General features: G+C 37.9%; 1 protein-coding gene across 3 annotated transcripts in view; it reads left to right on the top strand.

Annotated features, from left to right (window-relative positions):
* Window positions 1–229: 229 nt before the first annotated feature.
* Window positions 230–16,214, top strand: part of rnf24 (ring finger protein 24) — a 36,596-nt gene continuing 20,611 nt past the window's right edge. Inside the window, exons 1-2 of one of the 3 annotated variants that reach the window (XM_061717222.1) lie at window positions 726–751; window positions 1,822–1,910. Coding sequence is in view for 1 of the 3 variants with exons in the window: in XM_061717206.1 (XP_061573190.1) it covers window positions 657–751 (95 nt within the window). In the remaining 2 variants the exon portion in view is untranslated. Of the gene's footprint in view, window positions 752–1,727; window positions 1,911–16,214 lie in introns of those variants that run through there. The other 2 variants (XM_061717206.1, XM_061717215.1) reach the window with 2 other exon arrangements.

Here is a 16,214-nt window from a genome sequence, read left to right as displayed (position 1 = left end):
TCCCTTCCTCCTTCCTTGACCCGAAGACAGCACAAGGGTTAAGAATAAATTATGTTGTTTTTCTTTCTCTTAGGTGAGGAGATCATCCTTATACAAGAATCGCTTGAAAATAACAATGTTTCCATGTGCAGCATCTCCTCCCTCCCTGCCAGCCCAGCATCCCTCCCATCGTACACGCCGTCCTCAAAACCTCCAGCAGCACCAGCAGGTCTGAGTGCCGGGCTCTTCTCGACTGGGAGGAGGAGGGATCTCTCACCGGTGGCAGTCAGACTTGGGCGAGTCAGCGCGTACGTGCGGATCGTGCAGACCTCCACAAGGGCAAGCAAGCTGCCATCATCGCCAACGAACTGCTGACTCAAAGTATTCACACCCCTATGAGAGCTACCTGCCGTTTTAACCCCCATTGTTGTTGGTTTTTGTTTCTCCTGTCGTTTTTGCCTCTGTTTAAACGCAGACCTAGTAAAGCCTGATTTACGCTTCCGCGTTAAATCGACGCAGAACCTACGGCGTAGGGTACCGTGGAGACGCGCACCGTAGTGGTTGCGTTGATTTATGGTTCTGCGTTAAATCTACACTGGCTTCCAGTGAGTCAAAGGATAGAGTTTAAAATCTTACTGCTGGTCTACAAAGACCTGAATGGTCTTGGACCAAAATACATGCTTGATCTGTTAGTTCCCTATGAAGCTCCCAGAACCCTGAGGTTCATCTGGATCTGGTTTGCTGTGGTTCCCAAGAACAAGAACCAAGCAAGGTGAGGCAGCGTTCAGTTACTGTCTACTGCCCTTATTTTTAACAGCTTGTGCTTTTTATTATTTTACTTCTTTTCTTATCATCTTATTCTTATTTGCTATTCACTGTCTAATTATGTCTTGTATAATATGGTGGATTTTATCATATGGGGACAGATAATTTGTGCTGATTACAAATAATGTAATATATTACAAATATTAGCACTGACCAAAACACCTGCCGAAATACTGCAGGAATGACATAGCAGCAGTTAAATGCAGCTTTCTGTAAGCTTTAAATATCCACTGGGCTTACATCAAATACATCAAAACACAAAAAAAAAACAACAGTTTTCTGAATTTATCAATATGCTTATATAAGTAAAATGGATCACTGCAAAAACTCAAATCTTAACAAGAATATTTGTCTTATTTCTAGTTAAAATGTCTCATTTTAGTAAAAAGAAATCTCATTACACTTAAAACAAGACTCGTAATTGGAAAAAACAACAATTTTCACCTGTTTCAAGTAGATTTTCACTTAAAATAAGTAGAAAAATCTGCCAGTGGAACAAGATTTTTTTGCTTGTAATGAGAAGATAAATCTTGTCCCACTGGCAGATTTTTCTACTTATTTCAAGTGAAAATGTACTTGAAACAGGTGAAAATGGTCAAATAAGTTATTTTTCTGGTGTTATTTTTCTGGTGATGACTCTAATGTTGAAATAGCAGTAATACCACATTCATTGATGAAATTACATAAGGGATGGAAAGGGGGGGATTATTTTGACCGTTTTTATTTCAGGAGAGATGCCATCCCCCCTCATCCCCCCTCAATTCGAGTACTGCTTAAATCGACGCAGAGCTTACGGTGCGCGTCGCCGCGTACCCTACGCCGTCGCTTTAACGCGGAGCCATAAATCAGCCTTTAGATTCACTGTGTGTCGGAGCCGTGAGCCCCGCAGATACATAACAGGCGGAGCTGTGATGAGCAGCAGCAGCAGCAGCAGCAGCAGTAGTGGCGAGGGTTTGCGTAACATTTGAGATACTAAGTGGGCTTTTTTTTCTCCTTTTCCCCCCCTTTTGTCGTGAGGACTCCTGCAGTTGTGGTCTAATTCCAGCCTGCTGCCACCGACACCGACTGTGTAGTTATTACTGCAGGAGTTGTGGAGGGGATTACTGGTGAGTGGAAGGTTATTTTTATCGCTTCTAGCTCTCTAGTTTTCAATCAATGTGCTGAAACTTGGAAACAAACGTGGATGCTGTCGACTTCACAGTCAGAGTAGTGTTTTCTCCACACCAGCTTCTGGAATTCAATCGCTTTTAACTCGGAAAGCTTCCCAAATTAGCTTGTTTTGGTGTCCCTGCTGTTGGTTGTAAAAGGCGTGTAAATTGGCATTTTTGTTATTTATTCTGGTTAACTTCACGCTATGTCATTTTGAAGCTAAGCTAAGCTAGCCAGCCTCCGCCCATTTATCTCCAGTCCGGTTGACAATCAATACAAAGCTCTTTAATGGTGCATAAATGTATTGATAACGTTATATCGAATCCCGAAGTTGTCTTGGTTCTGCTGATGTAAAAAAAAAGGTCGATGCACTGACACTATGCCAAGTCATTTTCTTATTTTTGTTGAGTGCAGGCATCATGAGCACAGAAAAGAGCATCAGTCGAGGTTAAAAGCTCAGCTGTCAGTCACAGAAACCCATGAAAACACATGCTAGTTCTTCTTGACTGCAACACTGATCGCATTGTGTGCATTTAAGCTTGCCAACTCCCTGAAAAATGAATAAGGGACACCTCACCAACCCTTTTCATTTTTTTAGCTCCTTTTTTTGTGAGTGAAACGATTTTTTTTTTACTATTTGATTCGAACCTGAATTGGATACATATTTTTGAATGCCATGAACACATGGGAAAACAAATTATTATCCAACAATTCACTTTAATACCAAATAACAAAATGAACTGAATGAAATAAGTATCTTTCTTAAACAGAAACCTGTCCTGCTTAACTTAAAATTGTATAAATTAATAGAAATTAATTAATAAATTAATAAAAATTAATAGAAAGAAAGCAGAACATCCATTCTGTAATAGTGCACATTTTTAGTGCAATAACAAAAGTGCAAACAGAAAGTCTGTAGAAAACATATTTGTGCCTCAAAGGCCATGACTGTAGGCTACAGTTGTAGTAAAACAGGAAAAAAAACGTATGAACTCAACAGCTCAATGCCATTTTCCACTTAACTTTTCCACATTTTATGACTATTTTTTGACTCTCGCAGTAATACGGGACAAAGTGCGTCCATTTTCAGCTCAATACGGGACGGTTCCGTTTTTCAAGGGAAGGTTGGCATCCCTATATGCACTGTATGCACCATGAAAACAAGTAAGCTCTGTGTGCATTCATCCACCGTTTGAGTGCACTGATTATGGAAAGAGAAAGCAAAGAAAACAAGAGCTGAAAAGTGGTTCTTGTGGATTCTGATCATGGATGGAGTCAAGTTGGGAGATCCCGGCAGCTGTGATGATAGAAGAATGATTGTTTTTAGAACAATGCTGGGGAAATTTCTGTCAGATAAAAAGACAGATTTCAAACTGTACACACTCTTGACTTGATTTCCGTTTCTTTAGTCTTTACTTTCAAGCACATGTTGGACAGCTGCTTTGGCAAAAGTTCAGGTTGTTTTTTAAACACTGAACTTCCAGAACAATGAAAACCGACTCATATGTGGTGATAACTTGAAAATGTTAATGTCATATCTGGATGGTGCTTTTCTGAAAGAAATCACGTCAGCAAGCCTTCCTCTTTTCCACATGGTCGTGTGTTGGTGAGTCAACTGGAAGTCTATTTATTCCAATAGTAATCCCCTAATCTGAAAGGTAGGGGATGCAGGGGTTAAGTGAGAAGTGTTGTGTCTTGGGATACGCAACATAGCAAGTAGCTGTGCAATGGATTTTGGCATATTTAGCAAATACTGTCCTCGCTGTATATGAACCAGCTGAATGTCTTACACCTCCAAGGGGCAGGGCCATTAGTTTCTGTGTGTTTTTTTTTTTTTATCTCTGGAGAGATGAATGAAATGTTAAAAACATGTAGCATTCATCCAAAAGGGGCTCAGACTAGACCTGCTGCTCATCTGCATCGAGGGAATCCAGATGAGGTGGCTCAGCATCTGGTTTGGATGCCCTTGGATACTTCCTTGTTGAGCTTTTATCCCACTGGGAGGAGACCCCAGGGCACGCTGGAGGGGCTGTCTCTGGGCTGGCCAGGGGACGCCTGGGGATTTAGCTATATGAGCTGGATAAAGTGGGTGTGGAGAGGGAAGAATTTTTCTTCTGGAATTTACCTCTGGTACGATGACATTTTATTGTTTCTTGGTAGATTTTGTTGCCGTAAAACTTTATATTCAGTTTCTCAGCAGTCACTCGTGCAGTTGTGAACTAGTCCGTCATCTTAAGATATTTTGAAGGCATAGTTAGTGTAATTAAGTGACTTTTTTATTTCATTATATATCATGTCAAATATTCAGATCTTAATGTAATCAATTGGTCATCTTTTAGTACAGATTGTAGATTATGTACCAAGTAGACTAACTTTTTTGCTTTTTTATCACTTAACATTAATTTGTTGTGGCAGTGCCCCATGTGTATATTCCACAAAACAAGACTTAAAAAAAAATGGCTAAAATTGGCTACGTTCCTATGGTGACGATGAAGTTTCCCTCCATATATCCTGAAATTCATTTCCATACATTGAACACTGGGGAGGTCCTAGTCCAAATATCAAATGGAAGTTTGTGCAGCAAGCATGGGTGTTTAGGAAAGTGGCATTTCTGTGTTAGATGCAGTAACGTTTACGTAACAGTTTAATTCCTGTTCAAGGTTGAACTGTCTGGTATATTTATATTTAAAGATTGACACACAGAGTGGCAGCAGGTCTTAACATGACACAAGGCAAAAGTCTCCAAATTCTCCCACTCTGTTTTCTCTTTGACTGCTGCGTGTACATTTACCGGCCACTTTATCAGGTACACCTTGCTAGCACCGGATTGGACCCCCTTTTCCCTTCACAACTGCCTTAATCCTTCGTGGCATAGATTCAACAAGGTACTGGAAACATTTCTCAGAGAGTTTGGTCCATATTAACATGATATCATCATTTATCGGCTGCACATCCATGATGCGAATCTCACGTTCCACCACAACCCCCCGTGGTGTTGATGCTCAATTGGTACTAATGGGCCCAAAGTGTGCCAGGATAATATCCCCTGCACCATTACACCACCACCACCACCTGAAGTGTTGATACAAGGTAGGCTGGATTCATGCTATCATGTTGTTGAGGCCAAATTCTGACCCTAACATCGGAATGTTGCAGCAGAAATCCAGACTCATCTGACCAGGCAACGTTTTTCCAATATTCTGTTGTCCAATTTTGATGAGCCTGTACGAAGAAATTTGCGTGAACAAGCAGTTGGACAGGTATAACTAATAAAAGTGGCCGGTGAGTGTAGATCCCATTAATCACAGTACCATAAACCGGCGTATGTCCGAAACCACAAAGGATGGTCCATTGTTTGAACAAGTGGCCACAAAAATGACAAACTGGGGCTTTGCAAGAAGATCTGGCCAAAAAACGCTCATCCCAATGTTCATCCATGAATGTTCCATGAAACCTGTATGACGGCATATTAAGCTTGCTGATGTACAGACAATACGTTATTCTACACGCCCACACAGCTTGCGTTATGTTACGCGGATAATGCCGCTGGACTCGTCTTCCCTCTCATCAATTCGCTTCAGGCATGAGGTGACTAATAACACACCTTGCGTTTATATTACCCAAGGTGCGTTTAAACACTCAATCATCATCCAGCGATAATAGCAGGAAAGAATCTAAAAACACCTTTTCCATACTAGGCTCTACACACATGACCAGAATGGAGACTTGGACATGTGAAATGTTCCTGTTTTAGTTTTTATTAATTTTCTTCGGTTTACCTTTATCATGTACTTTTTTATTAGTATCACCTTGTTAAGTTTTTACTTGAACCAAGGTGATACTAAAAGTTACTATGAAACACTCCATACTGCTCCATACTGGGAAAATGTATGTGTAAGCACACACATCCAACGCCTCTGGAGTAGTATTGAACTCCTTCCACACCACTCCTTTTTCTCAGGAGAGAGAATTCATTTGCAAGTCCGTGAGCACGGTTTGCAAATCTGAGGGCAGGATTGCAAAAAACAAGGCACATATTACACAGATACATTTGACTGTGGAAAAACAAAACATCCTACTAATTGATGGAGCATTTTAGCAGTATCATAAGAGACATATTAGTCACAACTTTTAACTAATAAGACCAGACAGTTGTGACTGTAGCCTGAGGTGGCAACTTCACTGCCAAAATGTTAAGTTAGTTTATTACTTTTGGAAAGAAAAGTTGGCCCACTGTTTATTGAAATAATCCTTAGTAAAAAACATATGATCCGTGATTTTTAGACAGTATTTAAAAAAAAAAGAGGAAAAAATGAGGACTACCACTTGCATCCTTCTGCTGTGTTCAAAATGAACCCAATCTGGATAGGTAGCGCCTAGAGTTATTTGCATACTCCTTTTACAAGACTCAACAGGTTAAGCATGTCTTATGTGTGCATACATACACACACCCACACAAAAAGTATATACAACAGCATTCCGTGGTTTAAGAAGTGGGCAAATGTGAGACTGTAATTGTTTGTTTTTGTAGATAAAGAAACATAGTTGTGATTGCTACTTGATGGTGAGCAACTTGTGGATGGCCTCTTAGAGCATTTGTTAGTTTTTAACAGTATAGTGCATGTGTGCTATAACCAGTTATGTAATTGCTCCGTAAAAGCGGAAAGGAGCATTACCAGCTGAGGTGTAGGAAACCTTTGAGGGAAAAGGTACGCAATATGATCAAATTATGTAACAGCAGATTTTAGAGTTTCCCATAAGCATGTAGAGCCAGTCCGACTTTTTCCTACTGTGTCAGTTTTAACCTGAGTGACTGCTGCAGCTCTTCACATGTGGGTGTGTAGCACCTTCACTGCTTACATTTGTGATGTTTCACACATGGACTGGAACCCTGAAATCTTTGAGACATGTTGAAGACAGGCTGCATGCATCAACACTTGCAACACTCTGGGAACGTTGGCAAACTTCTGAGTGGGGTTTAGCTAGCTAGCGCGCTATTAATAACTGGAAAGTTAATGTGTGATGCAACAGGAAGTAGAGTAAAGACAGAATAACTTTTTCCCACGTAAGAGGAGAAATACACTTGAAAGTCACAGCGATGGCAGGAAGATGAATATCAACAGTAGAGTACTTTAGGAATGAATGAGCTTCTGTTTTAAGTTGAAAAGGAACATCATTTGATATCGGCTGGCAGCCTTGTTATAGCTAATGTTTGTAAATTAGATTAAGCCATAAGTATTTGTTTCAAGCGTTCTCAAAGTCAAGAACCATAACGTTAGGGTGACGTCAGATACATTAATCAGGTACACAAACCCATATACTGTAGATGTTTGCCTGCTCCAACACACCTGATTCAAATTATCAGCTTGTTATCAGGCCACTTCAGAGCTTGATGAGGTTGATCATTTGAATCAGGTGTGTTTGGAGCAGGGAAACATAAAACATGCAGGACAGGGCTACCTGAGGACCAGGTTTGGAAAACCACTGTTCTAGTGTATTAGTTATTAAAGCTCAATGGTTGATTTTATTATTTTCCCCAAACATCAAAAATCTATGGCAACCAAAAAATTGTAAAACAGCCCCTAAAACCATAATTGCTTTCTTCATCCAAGTCTTCTGAAGCCACCACATGCAGTTGACTTGCTAATGTGTCACTAACACTCTGTTTTAAATCTAACTCCTCACTGTTGCAAGTTAAACTCGTGCAACAATCAGCAAATTGTGTGAGGAAACTGCATGCATTTAGCTCTTCTTGCAATGTTGAGGAGTTGGATTAAGAACACAATGTGAGTTACGTCTTTCAAGTCAACCTCAAATGTGGCTTTAGGAAAGCTGGATGAAGTTACACAAATAATCTAGATTAGGGGTGTCCAAAGTCGGTCCTTGAGGGCCGGTGTCCTGCATGTTTTAGATGTGTCCCTTTTTTTTATCAAACCGTGATACAGGGAGCTTGGTCATCAACAGAACTATCCAGACTTTGATGACAAGGTGGTGACGACCGTTAATTAGAATCAGGTGTGTTGATGCAGGGGAACAACTAAAACATGCAGGACTGCGGCCCTCGAGGACCGACTTTGGACACCCCTGCTGTAGGTGAATACCCACATTTATCTTCTTTGGGTGGTTTTGCCTTGGTGTGGATTGTGGTATAGCCATACCACACTCTTGCAGGGATGGAGAGCTGCATTTGCAGTTTCAAATGTTAAATGCATCAAGTTCATACTTGTTTAGAAATATTTTGTTTCCGTGCATGGAAAGGAAAAACACAGTTTTTGTTCCCAGAAGGCCGAAGTGGCATGAAATTTAATAAAGTGACCGCATTGCATTTATTTAACGTTGGGAAAATCATGCTACTAATTTCTGGGTTGAGGTCACAGGGGCAGCAGCCTAAGCAAAGAGGCGCAAACCTCCCTCTTCATGGCCATTTCCTCTCGCACCGCCAGAGGAATACTGAGATGTTCCCAAGCCAGCCGAGGGATATAATCAGTCCAGTGTGTCCCGGGTTTGCCCCGGGGCCTCTGCGTGGTTAGTCAACCCCCGAAACCCCTCCCTTGGACGGCGCTCTGTACTCCAAGTCCCTCCCATGCGGTGCGACATCTCAGATTCACCACATCCTGCCATATTTAATTTGGTCTTCCTACACTAAAGTTAATTACCGTATTAGTGAATTGGCCCTTAGGTAGTGAATTTGTTATATGTTCTCATATGACCAGACCTGGCTGATGTTTATTTTCTGAAGGTCAATATGTTGGACTTAGCTTGTTTCTATATTACGGTTTCTCCATCTCACCTTCCCACAACTGCTGGTTTTATTTTTAGGACTGTGACCATGCACTTCCCAGACCAAGGGTTTTATTTCTTTAAAGTATATAGATGTAAAAATTAGGGGTGGGCAAAAATATCGATATGGCAATATATCGGGATACTTTTCCAGCCGATTCAATATCGATATTCAAAATTTGAATATCGATTTTTTTTTTTTTTTTTTTTTTTTTTTTTTTTCTTTTTTTTTTTTTAGCCCCGATTTTTTTTTTCCATATCACCCAGTGCTCCTACCTAAGTGACAGTCCTGGGCATTGCCACTCTCTACCAACCCTGGGAGGGCCCTGCACTGAGCTCAGGTTTTATTTCACGTTTTATTTCATTTTATAATTTATTTTTTATATACCACAATTTCCTGTCCTTAAAAAATGAAAAATAATGGACAGAGGTTTATTTATTTATGGATTTATATCTATACTGACTGATCACTGTGCCTGTCCTTGGTTTTAGTACCCATCTTTCTTGTGTTTATTATCATTTGCCACATAATTAAAGCAACCTCATACTAAATTTAATGTTAATTTCATATGATGTAAATAATATGAAAAACATATACAAATATGTTGTAACTTTAGCTTGTATAGTTATAATAAAACATTGTTTTGACTCAGTTTGTCCCATGAATTGTCCCTATAATGTGATGAACGTGCAACTCGGATTTTAAGATCCATCACTATCATCTGATGTACATATAACTTGGATTTTATGATGTGTAATGCATTTTTAAATTTTTCGGTGAACTATGTAGAATATAATAATCGGGATATCGCATAATCGGGATATCGCAATGTGTATCGTATCGTGGCTCAAGTATCGTGATGCGTATCGTATCGTGAGGTCCTTCCCAATACCCACCCCTAGTAAAAATGAATTGCACAGAACAAGGCTTTTTGCAATTAGAATCAAATTAGTTGTATTACTGTAAGGAACAATCAACTAATTTATTATTGTTGATTTTAAAGGGATGTGCTTGTAGCTGTTGGGTAAACAGAAATTAAATAGGAGAAGAAAAGAAAGTAAAATTGTGACTGCTAAATAGCAGTAGACAATGAGGTGACATGAAGCAGAAGGGGAAAAACAAGACAAAAAAATTTGGTTCTAGAAGCATCAACACGGGAAGGTTATGAGAAAAGATTAAGGAATCTAGGGAAGGAAAGGAGGTCATATCTTTTGAAGTCTATAATAATTGCTTAATATTGCACCAATTAATTTAGTAACAAAGGTACTATATACACAGTGTTGAGTTTGAGCAAGTGATCAAAACAACAGGAGATATTTGAACAAACCCTTATGAAAGAAGGTCAAAAAATCATCTCAGACCCAAATCACATCCTGCACAGGGAATATGAGTTGATGCCTTCAGGCAGAAGGTATATGTTGCCAAGCTGTAAGCTCAATAGATATACTGTAAATTCTCATTTATTCCATTATCAATTAAGTTACTCAATAACCGGAAATGTGCTGTGTGTGTGTGTGTGTGTGTGTGTGTGGGAAGGGCGGAATGTGCAATAACGTGTGCTGCTGTATGAATAGAGGGAAGTGCAATAATGTTGCTGTAGCAAGGGTTTTTTTTTTGTGTAGAGGTGTTTTCAGGACATTGCGGGGGGGCATGCAAAGAGCGGGGGAATATGACGATGTGTTATTTGTTTATTGTGATTTTATGTTTTGTTATATATGTGGTGCCTGGAGTCTCTAGTTTTGTCCAAGACAAATTTCTCTCAAGGGAGACAATAAAGATTATCTTATCTTATCTTATCTTATCTTATCTTACATACAATTTGTTGGGCATAGTAAGGTTAGATAGTAGATATCACATGACTAGTCAATGCTGGACATTAAGCTTTTTCTGTCACTTGTCCTTTTGGCAATGTTTTAACAAGTTTTACTCCTGCCCATGACTCAATGACAAGCCATGAAAAATAATGTCTATCAAATGTCATTATAAGGCTCAATATCAATGAACGGGTCTATTTTCATACATAAGGCGCACCAGGTTATAAGGCGGATGATAAAACATATAAAGCAAAACAAAACAGTCTGATAAGTCAAACTTTATTCAACCATTTCACAATAACTCAGAATATCGTTCAGTTGTAACTAATACAGAAAAATACACTCAAATTTTAAATAATTTGTCTCCCGTAAATCCATGAATAAAAAGTGGCGGTAGTAAACATCGTACTACGTCCTGTTCTCTGATTGGTTCATCGTTGCCAGCGATAGCGAACTTCTGAAGTGTGAGGTTGGAACAACGTTGTATTCCAACACTTCATCGCTTAGAAAACTTGCACTAAAACATTTAGACAGATTTTTGAGCGCACTGTACTACATAAAATTTGTTCGAGGTCAGTAAGCACAACAAAATTCATACATTTTTTTTGAAAAAAATGAAGTGTGTAAGTACGCCTTATAGTGTGGAAAATATGATGACACTTTCCCAACTGTCATGTGAATCATTTCCCCAGAAACTGAGTTCATATGCCGCAGGCAAGTTCTAATGGGCCCTGCTAGTCATGATATCTTAAATGTTGCTCTGGAAAAAGTATTGCAAAAGATAGTCATCTCTACTGATAGAAATGATACTGCTCATGTTTAAAAGTTAAAAAAAATAGTTTTTAAAAATATGCTTAAAAGTCATGAGTGAAAAATCAACCATGTGCCAAGATTTGTTAGCATGAAGATGGATATACAAGTGGGATAATATATGGATAATATCAAGTATCTGCAGTTCTGTTGGAGTTTATTTAGCTTGACTTTGAAGAAAAATAAACAAATACTTAGCCCAGCTATGACTAAATTAATTTTTAATAAATATTTGTGGTTAGTATTACTACTTTCAGTGAAAAACAAATATGGTGTTTAATCATCCGTATCATGTTGATCCTGTCATAATCCATCTCTGTTTAAATCACAGAAAATGTGTACAATGTTTAAATTCTTCACTGAGAGCCATGTCCTTGAATCTGCTTTACTCTTGAAACTGATGTTTTCAAACCAAACTCTTGTCACAAAACATACGGTACAGTGTTATATAATTGACAGTTAGATATGTGAGTAGCCTGCATGTAAAATGATTAACGTGGTTTCAGCACCAGAGCCAGGACCTTTTGAAGAGTCCCTGGATCTGAGGCCCTGGTGTTTGTTGCTGCCCTTTGGCATATAAAGTTTCAGATGAGCAAAATCTCATAGCTGCTCGTGGCAGCTAGTGGAAATTTCCACTTCTCATTCAGACAGCAGGCTATAAAAAAATAAACAAAAAAACTAGAGTTTCATTATGTCATTTTTTTGTATTTGGTAAGACAAATACAGAAACTAAAAAACAAAACAAAAAAAACATTAGATATATAGTTTAGAACTATTTTATAGAGAGAACATTTAAAGGATTTTGCAACTTCTTTATAACCCAGTGACTGTATTTCTGATTTCTTCAAAAAATGCTTCAATAAATTACAAAACAATAAAATATAATGGTAATGTTTTCTAATGTAATGTGTAGAAATGGTTCAGTGGGAAGTGGTGGGTAGTGGGTGGTTTGTGATTGCTTCAACCTTAGTCTGCAGAATGAGTTGTGTAATGACAGGGTAAGCGAAAGGGAAGTTTCTTTGATCAGTTTTAGAAGTTTGATCTGGAGCATTGTAGGTATACATGTACATGTATTACAGTTTGCTCGGTTATTTTCAGGTTCTTTTTGTATCTTAGGTTTATTGTTACTATTTGATATGGTTCAATAGGTCTTAAAACATATGTTTGCCTGTGCTCTGTTAATATTTTAGTTGAACAAGTTCTATATCCAAGTAAATGGCGATGTGGAAGTTGTTTCATGTCATATACTGTATCGACTATAGACTTGTTTTACATGGCATGGGTCAGAGGGAAACCATTTTGTTGCACAAATAAGTCATGACTCATGTTATATCTGGATAAGTCCCCTTGACCTCTGTTGACCTCTGTTCATAACAAGCATTGATTGTCCAGAGGTTTTAGTGCTCACGGAGCAGATGTTGCTCTTCAGCATGTTTCAGCATGTGGGAGTAGTGGAATAGTGCCAGTAGAAGGAAAAAAATGTTTATCATACTGGCAGAGAGTGATGTACTCCTGAGGAAGTTAAGAATCCCTATTCATGTAGGGTCAGGAAATGGTTTCGTTGATAAAAGATTCACTTGAGATAAAATGTAGCTCAGAGAAATTCCTCCTAACTAAAACAACAATGAGATGTTCTCAATCTCCCATTACAAATTAACTTGTATAAAAGGTGTCTGATTTAATTTTATATATATATATATATATATATATATATATATATATATATATATATATATATATATATACCCCTGCATATATTTTATTACTCGGCTTTCTCAACAAATAAACAACACAATAATATGTGGAGTGATGCGTGATTCAGCTCTCCTGCTGGTTTCCTATAATTGTGTCATGTTATGTGTCGTCTTGTTATTAGTTATGTAATGGGGTGAGGCCATGTGAAAAGGCAGATGCTGAAAGTGGAAAGCAGATGGAAATCTAATCTCCCCTCACTAGCAAGGAAACAATATTATTTGCCATGTTACTTCAGTCTACCAGATGTGAAGATCTGTTAGATTTTTTTTCACTATGGAAAATAATGTGATTTTTGTGATTTCAAGTAAAACTCAGCTTCAGCCGTTGCTTTCTGCCAGAGCAGCTTCAATGGGCTTTGGAATACAGTCTTTATACCTTTGTTTGTAGGGGTAACACAATTCTTCCACGTATTGAATTATATTGAATTGAATTATTTTGTTTTTGTTGGTGTCAGTGGTGGTAAGCTTTGCCAATGAGTAACCATCTAAATTCTCATGGAACCATTATGTCATCATCATCTATGGCCTACATGGAAACATTTAGGAAACATGCTCTGCTTCTTTTTTTTTTTTTCATTAATTTCATACATGTTTGAATGTAGTACCAGTTCATTTTATAGTATACTCCTGCGTGACACCCTTGAATAACTTGAGATATGTGGGTTGATGAATGTAAACGTTTTGGATTTGTAGATCACTTGATGCTCCTGAGATATAGTACTTTTTAAATTGACATTCAGTCTTAATGCGCTTTAGCAAAGATGAAACCACAATGGGCATGTTCGCACAGATCAGTCACACGGAGGCTCATGCTGTCAAAATCAAGTTTGAATTTGTACCTTCTGTGTTGAATGATATGGTAGTCCTGTTGTTGCTTAGCTTATGTGCCTAGTGAATAATCATTAAAGCAAATCATCTTGGAAATTGTCCCTTGGAACTGTTTGGAAAAGGGCAGGTATTGGAAAAAGCCCTTAAAGCATGATTGAATGAAGCATCTGTTACTATTTATCAACACTGAACTTTAGAATAACTCTGCTTTGGCCAGACACACATAGCTTCAAGTCTGGCAAGAAGAGTTGTCGTGTGATTTGGATGAGACTCAAATCCAGAGGTGCTTTTCATATTCTGATACTATGGAATTCTGGCTATGTTGTCTCCTCTTACAGCCAATAAATCATCCAACACCTTTTAGGATTTGCCTATCCAGCACACAGTAAGCAAGGAAAAACATCATGGGCAGAATCTTTGTGCAAAACTGGTGCAATTTATGAGATTTGTTGTCATTTAAAGTTCCCTTTTGACCGATGCAAAGGGAACCCAAGTTTTCAAAAGGCAGTTTTGGCTCATTCATCTTTGTGCTTCATTTTTGCATCTGTCTTTCATGTTCTTCACTAGGAAATGGAGGAGAGGGAAATTGAGGGGTTGTTTTAGCATAATGAAATGCTGTCAGGAGAGCAGTTGGCTCCCAATTTGCAAGAGAAGATGTAGTTGATTTTAAAAAAGAAATGACTTCATAGGTAAGGTTGTTTTTTTGTTTTTTTTAAATGCACACAGTCAGTGTACATCATAACAAAATTTTATCGCAGCTTGACCCGCTTATGAACTTGCATGAAATAAATAAAAAGATACATATAAAAAGAGTTGATAAAAGTGTCCATCTACAAAACATGTTGCACAAGCCCAATTATAAGCAGGGGGAAGGTTGCCGTGGCACCGTTGAGGCTCAGACTCCAAAAGGAGTTACAGCTAAGAGGATCTTGTGTTTAAGTGCCTTTTATCAAAGGGGACATGATCCAAACATCTGAAAGAAGGCAAACCTGACAAGTCTCTTTCTCAAGCATAAGCTGCGTCATTTTTCAGAGGCCTGTTTTACTGGTCTATAGCTCTGTTGTTTAACTGTTAATTATAAATATATACATGTTGTTTTTTTTAAATCAATGTGTTGTATTTCCAAAGCTGATCATTAATCTAACAGTTTTTTTTGTTTTATTTTTAGATGAATCTTGTGATGATTTTTCTTTTTTTATACATCTTTCTCTTAAATCCCAAGAAATAATACATTTGACCATTCTCACAATTTTTTACTTGTGAAAAAATAAAATACATTTCATACATAAACCAAACAAAAGGTTTCTTAGAGCATCATTTGGTTTATTCAAAACAATGTGCATAAATCTAAAATAACTAATTCAAAAAGTGCAAACACTGTTTAAGACATCACTTTGTGTCAAGGTCCCTAATTCTAACATAAATTCTGCCCAAAGTTGTAAGTCTGAATGGTTTTCCATCACAAGCATTAATAATCTCTGCACAATTGACATTGAATATGTAGTTACTTTTTTAATATTAAATGATGTTTTACCAGTTGATGGCACAAAGAAGGATGTATATTTGTCAACTATATTGACAGACAGTATAACATGAAATTAATAGGAATTAATATTGTTTAGTTCTAAGTGCCCAAAAATGCTTAAATTGTTGTAGTTTCATCACTTTAAGGTTTGAGAACCACAAGATGTTTTCTTTTGAGATGCTCACGCATGGCGGTTGTGCTGCTGTTATATGCTATTTAGATTTTTTGAGTGTGCAGACCACCATTTTTGTTGGGTTTCTGCTTGAAAAATTCCCAAATTTGATGCTCGTATCCGAGGTAGAAGTTTAATGCGATTAATGTTTATGTTTATTAAGGATCCCCATTAGCCGACGCACAAACGCCAGGCTAGTCTTCCTGGGGTCCTATTTAAAAAGTACAATATAAACAACAATACACAATAACATACAATTCCAGTTACAAAACATACACAGATCAAATTGCAATTAAAAAGAGAAGAAAAGAAGAAAAAGAAAAGAATAAATCACAGTTCCCAAAATGAAAACATAACACTATTAACTCTCCAATCTAAAAAATGACTTAACATGTTTTTTAAATGATTTCTTGTTTGGAATGCTCCTAATATTTAAAGGAAGAATGTATGATACTTGTACTCGCCATGGTGAGGGTGTTGTGTACATGCGTCATATAATGCATAGAGGCACTCGTTGCAGCTCGAATTAACTCATCCTGACATTGTGCATAGTTTAATTGCATTAAAAGTTAAAAGT

This window comes from Cololabis saira, chromosome 1 (genome assembly GCF_033807715.1).
Source record: "Cololabis saira isolate AMF1-May2022 chromosome 1, fColSai1.1, whole genome shotgun sequence".
Lineage (NCBI taxonomy): Eukaryota > Metazoa > Chordata > Actinopteri > Beloniformes > Belonidae > Cololabis > Cololabis saira.
This window is presented reverse-complemented; position numbering and strand designations above follow the sequence as displayed.